This window comes from Mercenaria mercenaria, chromosome 2, assembly GCF_021730395.1.
Source record: "Mercenaria mercenaria strain notata chromosome 2, MADL_Memer_1, whole genome shotgun sequence".
Classification (NCBI taxonomy): Eukaryota; Metazoa; Mollusca; class Bivalvia; order Venerida; family Veneridae; genus Mercenaria; species Mercenaria mercenaria.
Window position 1 is genome coordinate 18,936,664 of NC_069362.1, and position 20,888 is coordinate 18,957,551.

At 34.5% G+C, this 20,888-nt stretch overlaps 1 protein-coding gene across 1 annotated transcript; it reads left to right on the forward strand.

Moving 5' to 3' along the window:
* Positions 1–1,119: 1,119 nt before the first annotated feature.
* Positions 1,120–17,381, forward strand: LOC123563418 (U-scoloptoxin(05)-Sm1a-like). Its single transcript, XM_045356210.2, has 3 exons — positions 1,120–1,270; positions 11,299–11,451; positions 13,681–17,381. Exons 1-3 carry the CDS (start codon positions 1,213–1,215, stop codon positions 13,890–13,892), a joined length of 423 nt encoding a protein of 140 aa, XP_045212145.2. The 5' UTR covers positions 1,120–1,212; the 3' UTR covers positions 13,893–17,381.
* Positions 17,382–20,888: the final 3,507 nt, after the last annotated feature.

Sequence of the window (20,888 nt, forward strand, 5' to 3'; positions counted from 1 at the left end):
ACAAAAATTACCGGACCCCTAGCCACTGTCTTAAGTATTACTATTAATATGTTTTCCGTCCGATATTTTGGTGAAACTAGAAGATAGTTCGATATACATGTTTCAATTTATGGAAGGCCGTATACGCCATAATGTTATAATAGATGTCTATGGGAAAACAAATGACGGTCTCTAACCAATATCATCTGGTGACATCCCGAATGTCTCGACAACAATGCAATGCAATGCAATGCAGTACAGTGCAGTGCAGTGCAGTGCAAGGCAGTGCAATACAATACAATACAATACAATACAATACAATACAATACAATACAATTTTTATTAACTGTTGGTATTGCATAACAAGTCAACATTAGCTATGAATGGCTATTGACCGACTCATTTAACTAACATATAACATTTAATACACAATTTTAGTAAGAGTAAAAGCATTCGCGCACATATTATCGAAGCAAAATATAATAGCACATTTACATGAAAATAGAAAAAACGAGGTACTGGTGCTAGTCTTGACCTTAGCCTGAAAAAAGACCAAGGCCAACGTATGCTCCGTATGTAAGAAAGGTGACACCAATGACCAAGCTACTCATCAACCAATCTCTCTCACCTGTAAACCCTGGAACACATCTTTACTTCCCATCTATCTTCACATTTCAACGATCACAATGATCTGTATGATCTTTAACATGGTTTTAGGGAGAGGCATTCCTGGGAAACCAGCTACAGCATTGCTATTAACAATATCGCTTCTTGTAACCAAACCTAAGCCCGCTCGCCTAGCTCAATAGGGAGAAAACAGATCTACGGATCTCGGGGTCGTGAGTTTGATCCCCGGGCGGAGTGTATGTTCTCCGTGACGATTTGATAAATGACTTTGTCCTCCGCCTCTGATTCATGTGGGGAAGTTGGCAGTTACTTGCAGAGAACAGGTTTGTACTGGTACAGAAGCCAGGAACACTAGTAAAGTTAACTGCCCGCCGTTACATAACTGAAATACTATTGAAAAATGGCGTTAAACTCGGAACAAAGAAACTAACAAAGTAACCTAACGGCCCTCCTTCTCCTTGTACAGTAAATTTACGGAATTTAGCATCAATTTAGATTGTCTCCCTTGAAATGAGTCATCGCAGGTATTCGCTAGATGTCGCTGTTCTCAGGTGTACACAGAATTGAAAAACAACAATTTATTGATAAATTTATTGACATTTAAAAATGGAAATCCATTGGATCATATTTCCATTGTCTGTCATTTTTATTTTATCCAAAACAGGTAAATTCACGTGAAATATGTACGAGTATGGTGTTGTAAGCTTACCTGTGTTTACAGGTATGCTTGTAATTGAAGTGGGTGGGGTATAACACAAACAGGAAATACCTCTGAGAATATTCTTAAATGATCTTTTTAGGTGGCAGTGGCTAGAAATATGTGTAAACAACCAGGTTTCAGTTCTAGTCGTACATTAGACAATTCCTGTAAGGTAAAACAGGCTAGTCATATCAACTGATTCAACAGGTCCCAGAAAAGTCACAAATTAGCTATATAGCTAAATCTATATAAAACCTATATATATAATATATAGCTAGAAGTAGCTATAAAACCAATAACAATTCTTCAAAATATGTCAATATCAAATATAAAATATAGTTATTATCCCATTCAAATGGTTTATGAGACAAAGACAAACAATGGAGATCTATGTAGTTTCAGTTTCAATACATGTTGCGAATTTCTGCAATAAGTCATTTATAAATTTGTCTTACTACATTGATTATCACAAGTGAAAAATTCATACATTGATTATCACAAGTGAAAAATTCAGTAATGATTTATCGCAAAATACTGCTGCATTTATTGAAAATGTCACTACAAAAATCGGTTATTAATAAAACCCGGCCCGGCCCGGCCCGGACCAAACCACGGAAATAGCCGATTCCGATTGTACGGAAACCACCGGAAACTTACGGACGGTAGGCTAATATAATTACGAATGAATGGTGATACCGTCATCTTAATCAAGGCAAATTTATGAGTATTTTATTTCATTATTACAGAAACTTACGGACGGAAGGCTAATATAATTACGAATGATATCGTGTCGATATCAACTTACATATTTAGAATTTAGTAAAAAACACTGAACTTTATCATGCCCGCGAGGAACTTCTTTGATGAATGGGTTAAGACTGCGTGTTCTTTCTGGTTGCAAAAACGTCTTAATATAATTTGTAAACTTGTGCACAGGAAGTCGTTAAACATTATATATATAGCGTTGTTTTGACGAGCCTTCTAATTATTTCCCGAAATTTTGTATCGTTATCATTATATACTATTTTATAATCACGTATGTCCAAAAAGTTGTTATCTTTCGAAGAAAGGAATTCCTCTCGGGCCTCAAAGAATTTTTGTTTCACCTGTGCATTTCTAAAGCCTAAATAATTCTTTGTGTCCGGTAACATGCCCAAAAATAGGTAGTAAACAGGCAGATTTTTTAATACTTTTTTGTTCAATGAGACTTTACGGAAATTATTTTTATGTTAAAAAAAATGAATACGAATAATTTCTAATATCACTGACACTTTTTTAAAGAATAGAATGAGCAGTTTTTTAAAACTTTTATTAAAAAGTTTTTAAAAAATCTCAAAGACCATAAAACATTTAGGTTCATCTGGAACAACTGATACGTATTAGACCCTCCTGGGGTCATGTAAAATTTTAGGATAGGTCGGGATACCGATTACGCACGAAGAATGCAGCGTTGAATATTGAAAAGTTTTACACACGGTACCCCATATTTTCACAATATTCCTGTATAAATATATAGAAACATACTGAGATAGGTTTGTTCACGCAATATTCTGAGTATCTCTGGAACTTTGTCGACTGAATTGATGTACGATGAAAGTCACAAATTGAATATATTGTGGTACATTGCAGTTTGTGGCATAGTCTTTGCACTTTCGATAACCGATTTCGTATTCGGCAGGTTGCTATGATGTTTTAACATTTTTTTTTCAAGTTTGCAAGTAATCTCTGAATAAACTGACTAACTTAAGTTATATTCAAATTAGTTCAAAACTTTATAGAGTAGAATCGAGATACAAATTTTACCTTTTTTCATTTTTGTACAGATGTCTCGTAATCCGGAGGTCGCGGGGTTGAATCCTGTCAGGGATTTTGACCGTGACTCCAGCAGTCCTTTCTTTCGGTGTGAGTACTGGTTAGTTTCCAGGAAGCAGTCATCGAGTGTATTTGACGTTAGTTGGTGAACCAAAACTCGACGCGAAAAAAGAAATCTTTTAAATGGGAACAAAATTACCATTTAACTGCACTCAGTATATAGAACGATTCACACTGTTTCGTGAAAAAGACCAAGTAACTTCTTAAGGTTCGTTTTGATATTTACCAATGCTCTATACTTTCAGATTATGCATTTAGATGCTTCAAGATTAAACTTCAATGGTTAGACATATCTTGCAAAACTTAGCAATTTATTTAGGTTGATTTGATATATATTGTATACAGAATGCCCTTTCAGTCAGTTTGCTAGTGCTCAGCATTTTTGATACATAACAACAGAAGAATCGTTTGAGCCCGCTAATCATAATTTACAAATAAGTCTGGAAAAAAAGCAAAATAAAACTTTGTATGGATGTTGTTTCTTCAAATCTGACAAATTTCTTCATTAATATTTTTTGTAAATTTATCAGTATCACAGTGTACTGCAGACGATTTACTCTAACATTGCTTACTTTACTATAGTCACGTGACCACACCGGAAGTGAACTGTACTTGGATCTATATTGAGCAGCTTTAATGCTGTCGCATTCTGAGACCCTACGTTTTGTGAGTTTTTCATTGGTAGAACCAAACCTATTGTAATTATGCAAATTAAAATGTTGCTCTTTTTTTATATACAGAGTAATTGCACGATAGTTTGCAGTTTTTTACGAGGGATCTGAGTGTAATTCTCCAGCTAAAATGGTTTGTTAAACTGCCCATGTGTGGCCAAATCCATAAAGCATCTCAGAAAAGTTTTAACCTTACACATGTTTTCAACTTTACGGTAAAGAAAGTGTAATGAGCGGGTTTTTCCAAAAAACAAGTTGTATCCTTCATAACTTGTTTAAATAATAGTAAAAGTTGATCTTCACCCGATAAAAGGGCCCGCCCGCTTAGCTCAGTAGGTAAGAGGGATCCTCGGGCGGGGCGTATGTTCTACGTGACTATTTGATAAACGACATTGTGTCTGAAATCATTAGTCCTCCACCGCTGATAATTCGAGTGGGGAAGTTGGCAGTTACTTGCGGAGAACAGGTTTGTACTGGTACAGAATCCAGGAACACTTGAAAGGTTAACTGCCGCCGTTACATGACTGAAATACTGTTGAAAAACGGCGTTAAACCCAAAACAAACAAATCACCCGATAAAACATTGTATTGAAAAGGTAAAATTCGTACTTCTTACGCAAATCGCGTCGAGAAATCACATTTTAGCCCTCAACCCTAAATATATAATAGTTGTGACGTTTCTGTTTTTACGGAGATTAATTTATTTTTGGAGTTGTCCAATATATCCAAACGGTAATTATGTTTCATTTGGTGTAACAGGCCCATTGAAACCTATATGTTTTCAAATGGAATGGCTAAGTAGTGCGTTTTTTTTAACAAATACAATTATGATAAAAAAAATTGAATTGTAATATGAGCGAAAGATGGGGTCTCCTTCGTTTTCGCGGTATTGTCTTAATTTTCTCCTACCCTATTTTCACGCGCAGGTATTGTACCCTCAATTTTTACAAAAAAATTAGTTAATCACCAAAAAAAAGTTTACAACAGCATAAATTTCATTTTAATTATATTCTTATTTTGTTAGCCATTTTCGATTTCTTTCCGATCTTTATTGTTACGAGGTGTATACCTGAATACATGTTACACACAAAAGCGGCGTAATGAAAAACATAATATAATACTTCTTATTAAACATTTTACTGATCGTTCGCCGCTCAGTATGTATCTTTTATTTTCTGAAAATGTTCCTGAAATGTTTTTGAATGAAATAAAATTATAAAATGACTACCAGGTTCATTTTCATGCTGCAGTGCTAGAAAAATTTTGACTGTGCATATCAAAGTCCGACCAACTTAAAAGTCAGAATTAGCCGGGAAGAATTATTTCCTGTTGTGGCTTTTTAGGATTTTAAGCCCATTTTCGTCAACATTTTATTATACATTTACATTTTGAATACTAAACTCTTTCTCTACAGTAACTTACAATTGTCGCATTGAAAAATATTAGTCACGGATAGAGTTATTTCGAGGGATCACCCTCTCAGGAATACATTATTTATTTTATTATACCGGAAAATAAATGAAATGGTTTATTTAACGTTAAAAAAGTTATTACTTACCAAATAATGAAGACAAAATTAAGGAGGCTTTACTAGTAAGCATTTAGATTGTCGCGACTTTGCTGTATAAAAAGACTTTTTGATAAGTATAGTCTTGAGGTTACATATCGCTGTATTTATGGGCATACTTCAACAAAATCAGCAGCAGTAACATTCGTAAAACGGCGATAACTACGGAACATATAATGAGAGCACTCATTTTCTTAGTAGTTAGTAGTTAGTTAATTTCCAATCCGATGGTGATAGTTTCAGTTTAATATTTGATAAAAAAATGTTTTCAAAATGTTGCATGTAGAACAAATCATTCAAAAGCAGAAAAGAAAAATAGGCCGGGTTTACACATCTATGAACACAAAATAAAGTAATTTAATCCTTTGTATAAATAAGCGCATCGTCTTGTAATCAGTACGAAAGTATCGATCTCTCATAGGGGGACATGAAAATGTAATTCGCATGCGCAGAAAAACAAAATAGCGTTGTTGCGCATGGGATATAAGAATAATTATTTTCATCATTAAATCAATATTTATAGTCCTTTCCATTTTTAGCTCATCTGATTTTTTGAAAAAAAATGATGAGTTATTGTCATCACTTGAGCGGTTGTCGGCGTCGGCGTCGGCGTTGCCTGGTTAAGTTTTATGTTTAGGTCAGCTTTTCTCCTAAACTATCAAAGCTATTGCTTTGAAACTTGGAATACTTGTTCACCATCATAAGCTGACCCTGTATACCAAGAAACATAACTCCATCTTGCTTTTTGCAAGATTTATGGCCCCTTTTGTACTTAGAAAATATCAGATTTCTTGGTTAAGTTTTATGTTTAGGTCAACTTTTCTCCTAAACTATCAAAGCTATTGCTTTGAAACTTGGAATACTTGTTCACCATCATAAGCAGACCCTGTACATCAAGAAACGTAACTCCATCTTGCTTTTTGCAAGAATTATTGCCCCTTTTTGACTTAGAAAATCAGTTTTCTTGGTTAAGTTTTATGTTTAGGTCAGCTTTTACCCTAAACTATCAAAGCTATTCCTTTAAAACTTGCAACACTTGTTCACCATCATAAGCTGACCCTGTACAGCAAGAAACATAACTCCATCCTGCTTTTTGCAAGATTTATGGCCCCTTTTGGACTTAAAAAATAACAGATTTCTTGGTTAAGTTTTATGTTTAGGTCAACTTTTTCTCTTAAACTATCAAAGCTATTGCTTTAAAACTTGCAGCTCTTGTTCACCATCATAAGCTGACCCTGTACAGCAAGCAACATAACTCCATCCCGCTTTTTGCAATAATTATTGCCCCTTTTGGACTTAGAAAAATCATTTTCTTGGTTTAATATTATGTTTAAGTCAACTTTTCTCAAAAACTATCAAAGCTATTGCTTTAAAACTTGCAACAGTTTTTCACCATCATAAGTGGACACTGTACATCAAGAAACATAACTCTATCCTGCTTTTTGCAAGAGTGATGGCCCTTTTTAGACTTAGAAAATCATGGGTAGGACAATATTTCTATTATACAAAAAAAATCAGATGAGCGTCAGCACCCGCAAGGCGGTGCTCTTGTTCTAGATGCAGTCAAATGTTCAACGATAAAAAGTCGGAGAGTATTTTCTCGAAGGCAGAGTCAAACACACATATTGACCTCCAGCTGTGACGCCCACACGTTATTACGTTAAAACAATGCGACGTCGTATACAATTAACTACGAATTTCAAAGATGACCTAAGGTTGCAGACATTTGTATCTAATGTTTATACTTATGAGTAGGCTGGATTTAATAATAAAACAATTGTCGCCTTTTATGTGTGATCGATATGTGGATTTATCGACCTGTATACCGATACCAAGTCGATAAATTCGCCCGAGGTTGATATTGCTTTTATCAGGCCGATAAATCCACATATGAGCCACGCCATGAGAAAACCAACATTGTCTATTGCGATTAGAGAAACCGTTAGCAAACAGCATGGATCCTGACCAGACTGTGCGGATGTTGGTTTTCACATGGCGCGGCTCATATCGACCTCACCAAAAGGCAATTATTGTATAATATGATTAGTTGCGCAGAAGTTGAAAATAACGATTTTGCGCACGAGATATAAAAACACTTGTAAATATGATATATTATTCAAGTTAAACTAGTGGGAAAATTGCATTGGACATTGTGTGGGGTATAATAATTTAACATCTGAATTGCACACATTTGTAATCCAGGGATCAGCCTACAAGGCGATTTGAGCGATATCGTCGCTTTAAAGTCGGCCACTTCGCTTAATTATCGCCTCCGGGCGAAATCCAAATCGCCGAGTTTTTCAGCGAGTTATTATCTGTTTACTTAAGTTGCAAAACTTGATGCATATTCTAGATTAAATTATCGATAAATCCATAGTCAACCCCGCCTACTCGCCTGTCAAACTTCAGCCAATCGTAGCGTTAATATCTAACAGTGTCAATCAATAATATTGTAAGCCGCCGCCATTTTGAAAATTTTCAATCGGCGTGTAAAAAGCCGATAAACTTAACGAGAGCATGATTTTATGCAACAATTGTATATTATTCTTTCATTTTATTAAAGATTACTTCAAAAATTATTTCAATTACCATAATTACGGTCAATTTCTGTAAATGAACGGCACGGGTACTGTGGATAAAAAATGATTTCGCGGACGTCAGAACTGCCGTACAAAATATTGTAAAAAGATCGCCATTAACTACGAGTTTGGTATTATTTTCGAAAAAAATAATAAATGAATAAATTAAATGTATAAATCTGAACAAATTGGTGCAAAAATCGGGCATTATAAAAGTACGAGAATCGAAACATTAATGAAAATTTTCACGCCGTTTTGATCGTGCACCTGTTAAATTTACTAATTTCGGACATGTAAATTTCGGATAAAAATTTAAAGGCGACTTTTCATAGCTAAGTTTATACTTTATTTAGAAATTCATGAAAATGATAATGCAAGAATCAATTTCCTTAAATATTTACTGTTTATAAGTTACAGCTAGACCCACAGAAAGTGGATATATATGGGCAAGAAACTGAATGCTATGCCGATTCTTCTCCTTAAATTTCTCAACTTCTCCCTAAATTCTGTGGAGGGAGAAGTCACTTCTCCCTAAAATTTTGACCTAGGCTGATCCCTGTAATCCATTTTACAAACAAAAAAGTTACCATCGTGTGAATAGTTGTATAAGCATAAGCTGAAAAAGTTCGTAGTCCGACCAGACCGGGTTTTTTTTTAATTCTGTGTTAAAAAGATATGCTAGTATTATTTCAAATATAAAAGAAAGAGAAATAAAAAAATAAATAATCTAAAAATAAAAATAACGTTAGCAGTAAATTGTTAAAACACGAAAGTTCATTGCTATCACTACCCTCCCATTTATCCATATTAGATATTTACCGGTTTTTTTTTTTATTGTTTTGTTTTAAACAGACTGAGCGCTGAGCGGGCATGTTTCGAGGGGGGGGGGGGGGGGGTCCGGGTCGAAACTTTGCGACCGCTCTTTCATATTTTATACTCCAGTTTATTCATTTCTACAATTTACTGTAACTCCAGGTATCATGATACATATCACCCGTTTTTGTTTAAAGCTAAATCATATGATTTATCATTTGAGCAACATTTTATGATATTTTTTTCAGTTTTCTTGTATTTCAGGAACAAAGACCTATTACACAGAGTTATACCTCTTCTGGAAATGTTTACTTTGACACTTTTTATGAAATTTTGTAATTGCCTCCCTTTAATATGAAAAAATGTAAAAAGTGGACTATTTTTTTAGCTTTAGATATAATTTATAGTTTTATATTCAAATTTGAATACCTCAACAACCTGAAACAAATGGCAAGTATGAAAACAGCGCATAGCTTCGAAGTTCATCTATTTTCGATCTGTCTTGTTGCGCAACCGAGATAGGCAAAAGAGTATAATAATAATTTCATAAACTTACATTTCTAGTTAATTTCGCAAAATGTGTACTTATCAATGCAAATCTTTGACAAACCTTAAATATAAGAGTGTTTATATTTATATGTTCCCTAAGGCAAGATATTTCTATTAAATTAATACTTAATATGCTAAAACGCTATCTTGGTCGGGCAAACAAATTTTATAAATACTTCCAGTGCACGTTATAGACCCCTTCGTCGTACTACACAACATAGTGTCACATCTTTAGGTGTGAAATAACGACGTTCCATTAACTAGCCTGTCAAGTTCTGTTGAAAGTATTCCTGCAAACTGCTATATCGTGTCTGTCCGGTACACAAAATGACACATCGCCGTGACTGCCGAACGTATTACTTCTTTGATTGAGTGTGATTCAAATATCTTGTTATTTTAGGTCTTTGCTTATGTTAAGTGCAATACTTTATCAAACATACGTATCATCAATATTAAATACTTTGCTTCTACTTTTGTAATAATGAAATAAAATACTCATAAATTTGCCTTGATTAAGATGACGGTATCACCATTCATTCGTAATTATATTAGACTTCCGTCCGTAAGTTTCCGGTGGTTTCCGTACAATCAGAATCGGCTATTTCCGTGGTTTGGTCCGGGCCGGGCGGAGCCGGGTTTTATTAATAAACCAAAAATCTTGGTTTTGTGTTATTGTCTTTCATCTTATCAATCAGTTAGATGGGATTATGACCATTTTGCACTTTATTTTGACATATTTTGCATTATTGTTATTGGGTTTATAGCTACTCCTAGCTATATATAGCTAGATTGAGATATATAGCTAATTTGTGACTTTTCTGGGACCTGATCAACATTGAAATAAAACTTTTATGTAAACTCCTTAAAGATTGTTAAAGGTAAAGGTAGGGGTAAATTTTATTTACCATCGCATTGTGAAACAATGAACATAAGCTCTGTAGAGCTTTTGAGCGACCCCAGTTAAAACCGATTATATCTTACCCCCAGCAATTTCCTGTTACAGCAGACTCGGCTGAAGCAATCATGATAAAGTGCCTTGCCCAAGGGGCCCTCACGTCCGAAGGAAAACCCTCTCGACCAGTGCATTCTTAAAGTAATAATCAATTCACATTATAAAAAGACGTAAATGCTATTGAAAGAGTGCAACTAGGCAAATATATATTAGAGTTTAGACACCTTCCATTAATAGCCTTTAACTCATTTGGCTTATCAGGGTAACTTTATTTTATGATCTAATATTTTATAGTTGTCAGCCCTCAAAGCCTTATCTGTATAGATCTAGGGGCCTCCGTGGCAGAGTAGTTAAGGTCGCTAACTTCAAATCACTTGCCCCTCATCGATGTGGGTTCGAGCCTCCCTCGGGGCTTTGAATTCTTCATGTGAGGAAGCCATCAGGCTGGCTTACGGAAGGTCGTCGGTCCTACCCAACAGTTCACAAAAAATCTGCATGAATAATACATAATCCACTACTGAATCTTTAGAAAAAAATATTGAAGTCTTGCTTAAATATAGTAATTGAAGTTGTCTTTCACTGACGGTTTTATTGCTGAAAATTTTGTTTCTGACATTTCATAATTTCCACATGTACCATTTTGCTTCAAAAATAACTGTGTTAATTTAATATGTTAATATTAACAATGATTCAAATATTACTGCAAGGATAGTAAAAGTTGGGGCTTTAAACACAGGATAAGGTTCATGTTATATAAGTACAGTGTAATGGTGTCTTAAACATTTGTGTTTAACAAAAATTTTGTTAATAGATGAAAATTAATGTAAAAAAAAAAATAATGCTGCATCTGATGATAATGGCAAAAAGATTTTTTGATATACCTCTTTTGCATGTGTTTTCAAAATTCACTGTCTATTACTTTATTAATTAGAAGTAAACTTTTATGATTCATAATACTGAGATGTTTATTCCTGTTTTTTTTTTTTCAGCTGAAGCTTTGCAGTGTTACCAGTGTGACTCTACCTTAGATCACAATTGCCAGGAATACTTTAACCATGACAACCCAAATATTCCACTTCGAGCTACAGAATGTCAGATGTACAGTGCCAAGTATTGTATCAAAGCCACAGGACTCTGGGGAGGTTTGAATCTTGTTGTTACCTGTTACATCAATATCATAAAATTAGAATAAATCTATGTATCGTCAGAGCGTAAATTTATCAGATATGTTGTTTAACCTTCAGCCTGCTGGCGGCAAGTGATTCTGCCTTTGCGACCAGTGCAGACCAAGATCAGCCTGCACATCCGTGCAGTCTGATCATGGTCTGCACTGTTCGCTATTCAGTCAGTAAATTTTCAGTAAACACCCCTTAAAATGATAAATGGTAATGCCAACATTGAATGATGGACCAGTCCATTATAGAAATTTAGCAGGCTAAATGTTAATGAGTTACATGTAGCAGTGAAGTATGTACGGTTTTTAGCTTGACTACCAAGTATGGAGAGCTATCCTACTCAACCCGGCGTAGGCATCTTTCCGCATCCCCACATAGGTTAAAGTTTTTTTACCCTTTCTCTTTATCTTTTTATTACTTGATGGATTTGCTTCAAACTTTAAATAGTTATTCCTCATCATCACCCACATCATATGGCACAAGGGTCATAACTTCTGCACCAATACTTCATGAATTATCCCCCCTCCCGTTTTTTCTTAGAATTTCAGGTTAAAGTTTTTGTGCACTTTCACTTAATCTCAGTTATTACTGAATGAATTTGATTCAAACTAAAGATAGTTGTTGCACATCATCACCCACATCATATAACATAAGGTCCATAACTCTGGCACCAGTTTTTCATGAATTATGCCCCCTATTTACTTAGGATTTTATGTTAATTTTGATGCATTTTCACTATATCTCTGTTATTTCAGAAGGGATTTGATTCAAACTTAAAATAATTGTTCATCTTCATCACCTACATCATTTGACACAAGGACCATAACTGTGACGCCTGTATTTTATGAGTTATCCCCCTTTTTACTTAAATTTCAGGTTATAGTTTTTATGAAGTTTCACTCTATCTCTGTTATTGCCAAACAGATTTTATTCAAACTTAAAATAGTTGTACCACATCATCACCCACATCATATGATACAAGGGTCATAACTCTAAGTCTTGCATCAATATTTCATGAATTATGTCCCTTTTTACTTAGAATTTCAGGTTAATTGTGGTGAACTTTCGCTATATCTTTGGCATTACTTAATGAATGATTAAAACTTGAATTAATTAGTTTTTCCAGATCATCATCCTCATAATATGACACAAGGTCAGTAACTCTGGTGCAAATATTTCATGAGTTATATCCCCTTTTTACTAAGAATTTCAGTTTAATTTTTATGCTTTTTATACATGTATCTTGGTTGTTACTAAATGGATTTAATCAAACTTAAAATGGTTGTTCAGTATCATCATCATCAATCAAATCATATAACACAAGTTTGATAATGCTGGCACCAGTCTGTTCTGAATTATGTCCTCTTTTTACTAATAGAATTCCGGTTCAATTTGCGGTGCACTAAAATTTGCTGTATCTCCAGTACATGTATTACTAAATAGATTTGATTCAAACTTAAAATAGTTGTTCTGAAATACCCACAGGATATCGCCACATGGTGCATTACTCTTGCAGAAATTTTCCATGAAGTATGTTCCATTTATACTGATTTAATATTTTGAGACTTAAGCTATTGTCCAATATCTTCATCCACATTTGAGTCATTAAACATTCCAGTGACAGCTTCAGCTTCCAGTATCCAGTATCGAAATAGTCGAGCACGCTGACTCCTGTGACAGCTCTTGTTTAAGTATTATATTTATACAACCGTGCCTTAAGGTCGCATATCATCAAATCTTAATTCACAAGGTCCTAGGGTTGTTTTCTATTACTAACTATCATATAGGAAATTTTATAAGAGACAGTATTTGAGGTTTTGTCTATAATGGTATCTAAAAAGTGTTAGGTTCTTCTTACAATTTAAATGCAAGTTTTGTTACATTAATGTTCAAGGTGATAAAACTGAGTTTGGAGATCCGTCTCAAAACTCAACATCTGATTGGTTATTTCTGAGCAAAAATTTGAAATTGACCAATTGCAAGGTTTCATTCTGAGACTGGTGTTCAAATTCTGTTTTATGTTACTGTAGACTGCAGTCTTATTGTTTAAATATTTTCAGTGTTATATAAAGAGTATGATTGTGAGACTAAGAGGTTGTCACAACTTGAGCCATTGTATGGCCATTGCAGTTATGTTTAACTTCATTAGTTTTAAACAATATTGGCTTGATAATTAAATTTCTGTCTTGTTTTCAGGTATTGTAGGTACACACAGATTCTGCAGTTCTCGAGACTTGGGTGACCAGTGCCAAGACATGAGGTTCCCAGATCACAGCCGTAAATACCGGGGGTGCATTTATACATGTACTGGGGATGGATGTAATGCCGCTCATGGAGTTATCTCTTCATGTACAGTTATAGTCCTGGGTGTGTTGTCTGCTGTTGTTGCCATGGTGATGAGAAGATGAACAGCTCTGTGTCTGAAAAAAGGTGTAAATGTTATGACAGAGTGTGATCAGATTATGATTGTGGACAGAGACCTATGCAATGATGAATGACTGTGCAATTGATTAAATTTTTATTGTTTACAGGTTCATTATGTAAAATTCCATTCATCTTAAACACATGTAATGTGTTAACAGCTCTGTTTAGTGTATTTTAGAAACATTGTAAATTATACAAAGCATATCAGCCTGGTTCTGGGCTAGAGGTTACTGTTACTGGTAAAGGCAGTGTGATATTTGTTAAGGTTGTCTGAAAAACATAATTAATTTCATGATTATATTTCTTGAAAGTCTGTTTAAGACCTGTTCTGTACCTTCAAATTGTACACGTTTTGAAAAGCACTTACAATTTTGTGCTAATTAGCTTGACAATTTAAAGAATAGCAAGAACTATTCAATTCGCCCAAATGTCAATGTTGGCATCATGCATTGGCTAAAGATTTGTATGCAAGTTTATACTTCAGTAACCATTGCATGTATTGGACTGAAGCTTTAGACAAGACTTCCTAGTCATCAAACCTACTGAAATAACCAGGTTAGGTAACACTGGATTGAATTTCATTCAAATTATTGCCTTTTTAAGTGTTTAAAATTTGGTTTTAGTTTTACATGCAGCTAACTATCAAGCTGCATTTCAGTAACAACTATATGTATTGGATTGAAACTTCACAATGTGCCTCATAGTCTTTAGACCCATTGAAATAAATGAGTTAGATAACTCTTGGTTGCATTTAATTCAAATTATGGCCTTTCTTCACTTAGAAAGGTTTTTGGAAGTTCTGCATTCAAGTTGTTATTATTGCCATAATGAAAGTAAAATTTGTAATAAATTGTGATAAAATAACTTGGTTAAATAAGTCTTGTGAAGTTATGGCCCTTGTTTGACTATAGATGTTGAGTAATTGAACACACTGTTTTATGGACAGCTCTTGTTTTATATCCTGGTTGATAAAAGTGATAACAATATTTGTTTTCACTCAGATTTTTTACAGTTAAGCATTTTCCTTTATAAGTATTTACTAACTGTTTCGGTACATACACTATTTAATAAGGATATAAGTGCAATTGCTTTGAAATACGTTGATTTTTGTATGAAAATTTTGTTCTAGGAAGTACCTTAAGGTTTCTATAAAATAATATGAAATGATTCAGGGACCATATTCATCACCATTTTAAAAACTTTTCATATGCTGTTATTTAAAGGCTGTCAGTCAGGTTTTGGTTGGGTAATAGTTTGTACTTACCATTCATACCTTTTCACAGTGAGCATTTGATTTACTTTAGATATTCACTGGCGCTACTTTTCAAATTTGATTTTTCTAACCCGGTTGCCTAACCAAGACAGAGCTCATTTTAGTTTTAGGAAAAGTTCTGTCAACTTTAATTGCATTAGGAATGATAGAAACATTTTTTTTACATTCAGCAGAGATTTGCATTGAAAATTTTGTATATGTCAGCATTTTTTAATAGAAATACAAGCAAGATACATTGTCAGAAATAAATTAATCCTTAAGTACTGTGAAATTTTTAGAACTTGGCTGTTGGTTTTCCTACTGTTTATCAAATAGAGATGTGAAATTTAATTGAAATCAAAAGAAATGCGCTGCTTTTTACACATTTTGGAATGGAGTTAATTTCAAAATTCAGTGTTTCTGAAAAGAATGTTACTGAGTGTAATCCACATTTTTGTTCCTTAAATAAATCTTTAACAGAACATGCAGAAATGAAATGATATAAAATATTGCTAAATGCAAATATTCACCATTTTGTTGAAATAGCATTACCTTTACAGAAATAATGAAAGTCTCTATGTGTATTCCTGCTAAGATACTTGGAAGTCAGTGATAGAGTAAAAGATTAAAATTGTTTAATATGCATTTTTAAAGTTTAAAGAAATCATTTTGACCAACAGTTTTGTCAGTATTGTCAGTGGAAAGCATGCAAAGTGCCAATTTAACATCTAGAGAGACTCACTGAAGGGAAATAATTGAGGCAATGGCTGAAACTTTACAATTTTAACAATCAAAATAATGAGATGCTCTTAACCCTTACCCCGCTAAATTTCTATAATAAACTTGTCCATCTTTCATTTTGGACAATAACAACAATGTAAAGGGATGATTACCAAAAAGATACTGACTGTATGACGAATAATGCAGATCTTAATCAGACTGCACAGATGTACAGGCTGATCCGTGATCTACATTGGTCGCAAAGGCGGTTAAAAGTGTGTTATATAATTGTTGATATGTACCTCAAAAGTGTCTAGAGTTGTCACACTTTAAAAATGCATTTCACCTGTTAGTCAGGAGGAAAATGTGTAATTATTACCTAGGATTTCAATAGACTGCACAAATACTTTAAAAGCAGATAAGTGTAGGTCCAGTACTTTGGTTATATACGTTTCATTCTATGATGAAACATGTATCTATAAATTGTATAGAGATTGTATATATGTGTAAAATGTAAACATTCCTTTTGTATATAGCATATGATTGATTAAATAATATTTTTATACCAAGTTTTATAATAATCTCTACATCTGTATATTTGGTTGTAATTATAAACTCATTTTTCATTTGTATATAGACTAAATAATATGATTATTCAACTGAAAAGTGGCATGCAAGAGTTTAGAATCAAAAAAATTTTGCTGTCGTTGCCATGTGCCTTGTGATACTTTTGACAGTTACCAGAAATTAGCAAAGTACATAAAAAAGTGTACATTTCTATACACATTACAAAACTACAAATTTAACTACATTTGTAAGAAATTGTACTTTTAAAAAGATATAAAAAAACTCACAAAGAAAAAAGATTATTTTGAAAACAAGAATTTTAACATTTTGACACATAAATAAACTTTTCAGTTGAATGGATATGAAAAGAAAAAAAATATTCATGTGATTGTTTCATTGATTTACTGACATTTGTAAAAAAAAATCATTTCATCTATCAATCTTCGAATTTTGTAATTGTCGTCTTTGATCTTTGTTGTTTCCTTCTGTATGTTACAGTGCTCAAGTGCTTCTAATTTTTGCTTTTATTTGGCATGAGCATGTGATCTGCTCATACTTATATCTTTCATATTCAATAAAATCATGTACAATTGATTTTATTTTATAAGATTCTACTTTAAGATGATGGTTTCACAAATATTTTACGGATGGAAAAGATAGGAAAAGCTTATGGTTGCTTTTTACTCTGTATACAGGCTTTTCTTTAGGTTTTCAGTACATGGAATATAACTGGTACACCATACTTTTTTCTTCTGAAATAAAAAGATTAAATATTAACAAATTTAAAAAACCAGATGCTTACATATCAATAAAAAAGGTTTTACTGATGCAATTTGATTTTTATTGCTATAAATATGTGTATAGATCTAAATAGTTCTAGAATTTTTACAATAATACATATCATAACCTATACAAATAAAATACAGAAGATAAATTTTTGTGTGTTCATGTGAATTATTGTATAAGAAAGGGAGACAACTATTCCTGTCTTACGCAACTAAGCATTCTTGTTGAATATTACTGTCATGGTTTCCATGTGTAAGTGACAACTCAGAGGCTGCAAACTAATTGCCTTGGACACATTGTCATCAGTCAAACATCACAGAGAACTTTAGATGGTCTAGTGGTAACATTGTCAATCCAGAGGTCTGGGGTTGGAATCTCACTCCGGACACTGGAAATTTCTTGGATACTCTGAGTGTCCCCCACCTAACCAGGGGCCGGTACTTGTTCTTCCCATGAAAGAAGTCTTAGCATGTATTGTTCCTTCATACCGGCAAGTGAAAGAACCAGACTGTCTATTTGCAAAGGCTTACTTAACCAGACATGTGTATATCTAAAAGATTTCTCTGTTTTCAGATTTTCATAAAGTAAAGTGTGTCAAAGAAGGCAAAATGAGTGCTTTTCTTTGCACGAAGCGTCTGTCATCAGTGTCAAAACTTTAACTTATTTCCCCAACTGCTTGTCGAGGACTAGCTGTTTAGATAAAGTACACCATATCGCAGTTGGGCGGAACGTTTGAGAAAAGTACCGAGAACTGAAACAATACAGACGTTTTGTGCAGAGGAAAGCACTCATCTCGCTATCTTCGACGCGCTTTATCTTATGAAAATATGTCAAGTAATAAGGAAAAATAGGCAAAATATCATCTGTATCGGGACATTTTCTTCGCGTGTGCAGTATCCAAAAAGTCACTTGGATTGGCCACTCTCTGATATGGGCTTTTCTCTCGCTCTGTCCCGCTGGTCAGATCTTTCCGCATATGTGCTGGAAGAGGATGGGTGGCTGCTTTTGTATGTAAAGCGCATTTGAACATGTTTGTCATGAAAAAGGCGCTATATAACTCTGGTATAATAATGTAGAGCATTCACCTTATCTGGGATTCCGAGCTTCAGCCTGGTTGGACGTCAGTTCATCTACCTACTGAATTGACTGGGTAGGAGAAATGTACTCTTAAAAACCGTCATAAGGACAAAGAAGAAAGCACTCAAACTGCCGCCAAGTCGTGTTTGGTTCAATTTTAGTATATTTTTTGACGAATTTGCTTGTTCCGTGCAAGTTTCTCAAAATGGCAGTTTGGAGTAATGGATGACTATTTACATATCTTCAGAGAAACAAAACATCAATCTTGCTATCGAACAAACTCTTGATCACTTAAGTTCAGTTGTTATACACCAAGATAATAAGTATATTGCAGCTATATTGGAGTGGCATATGTCTCTCTGACAGTCTGAAAGCATATCTCCAAAACCATTCAATATATTTTCTAATAAATACACAATAATGTTCACCATCATATTTTGTCGAGGTTCATGTATGACACAGGTCACTAAATCCAATGTCAAGGTCACACTTCAACTTGTGGGGAGCCGGGGACGTGGGGGGGTCAAAGGTGAAGTAGCATGATGTTGTGTCTCTCTTTATCATCTAAATCTTTAGCACCAGCCTCACTTGTTAGCCTCAAGATGACAGGCACAGCACAGTGCCCAGTTCTCTGTGTCAGAAGTTAGTGTCACGCATGGAGGTCAACTGTAAAACGGACTTTTGTGTGTGCACCAGTTGTTCTAAAAACCAGAGAAAAGATTCATAAAACTAGCCGGAGTTGTTGACTTCATTAAGGTGACTTGAGAGAGTATGACCCAGGTCTAAGACCAAAGTCAGTAAAAATGTCTACATCATATCTTCTACACGCTCAAAGGTATTTCGTATAACTACATGTAGTATCAATTGCTAACTCATCAAAATAAAATGAGCCGCGCCATGAGAAAACCAACTTAGTGGCTTTGCGACCAGCATGGATCCAGACCAGCCTGCGCATCCGCGCAGTCTGGTCAGGATCCATGCTGTCCGCTTTCAAAGCCTATTGCAATTAGAGAAACCGTTAGCGAACAGCATGGATCCTGACCAGACGGCGCGGATGCGCAGACTGGTCTGGATCCATGCTGGTCGCAAAGCCATTATGTTGGTTTTCTCATGACGCGGCTCAAATGTAGAACATATGACCCAGTTCTAGATCCAAGGTCAATGTTAATCTAGGGGGACAAAGGTCTTTATTACATGTCGGCTTCTTCTAAACCCCAGAAAGAATTTGCATAGAAATTGCACCACTTTTTAACACCGGTTCAAGATCCAGATTACTAAGTCCAACTCCTTTTTCTGTATCTAAATGTTGTTTGTGGGTACAAGTTTCTTTCGGTGATAACTCTAGTTTATTTAATTTATTTATGATGTCTGATATACCCCTGAAAATTTAGTCCACCCTTTAATAGCTTCTGATTAACAATCTGGGTATTACGGGCTCCACACGGGAGTCTGTGCCTGAGGATCTGATCTAAAGTTACTTGTTTTCAACTTGCCATTTATACTTGAAAGTTGTTAACTGGTTGTAAAGAAACACCAGTAGATTAACTGACTGACATAACATAACTGACATGTAAATTATTTAAAGATGTGAAAACTTAACTGAGATCTTGCCTTGATGCTTTAACATATTTGCTAGAAATGTAAATCTAGCCTCCCAGATGGTAAACAATCAAATGTGTATTCAATTAGAGATTATGGAAAATGGAAAAATAATCCCTTTAATTTTCTTGCACTTTAGATTGGTAAGAACTGTATTAAATTCCTACATGGCTATGAAATATCCACTTTTAACTCACAATTTACTTAATAAGACTAAGTAAGAGATCGTTCATATTATTAATAAAATTATACCATCTTGCTAGCAGATCTCTGTATGCCACCATATAATACACCTGCGGATGTCTCTAAACTTGTAACCTGTGTAAATGTTGAGTTCTGCTCAACCCGGGGCTAGAGGGCGTGGACGGTAGCTGGCATTTCGACTACCGTCAATCAAACCGAGCCGGCTACATTTTCATTTATGTCGTATCACAGGGATCCGTGTATTCGAGTTTAACGTCTTTTTCAACAATTTTTCAGTCATATAAACGACGGAGTCTGCTTGTAGCAGTGAGCACAATGCCCAGCTTTATAGTGCTGCCTCACTGGAATATCACGCTGTAGACACGTGGCATGATACCCCACCCAGTCACAGGCGGTAGTTTTTTTAATGTTGTTTTTAGATGAATTTCATCTAGAAAAAACATTTAAAAAAAAGTCCTATCTGTTAGAAAAAAAAATCTCCTCTATCATAGCATGTGACGGATTGGGCGACCTGTGGTTTTCTACTGTTCCTATCATTTTCTATGTTTGTTTGGAAAGAATACCTATTTCAGTGCAAGTATTATGATATTAAATTACTTCAATAGTGTGACATGTCGGTTGTCATGTTTGAAGCTCACTTGGGTCACTGCATACCTCTTCGTGACACCAATACCGGGTTTTCTCAGGAAGCTGACATGATGTGGTGCTTTTTTCATAATCCAATACTAGATTAGGTCAATATTATTTATTGAGCGCTTTTACTAAACGGTAATTA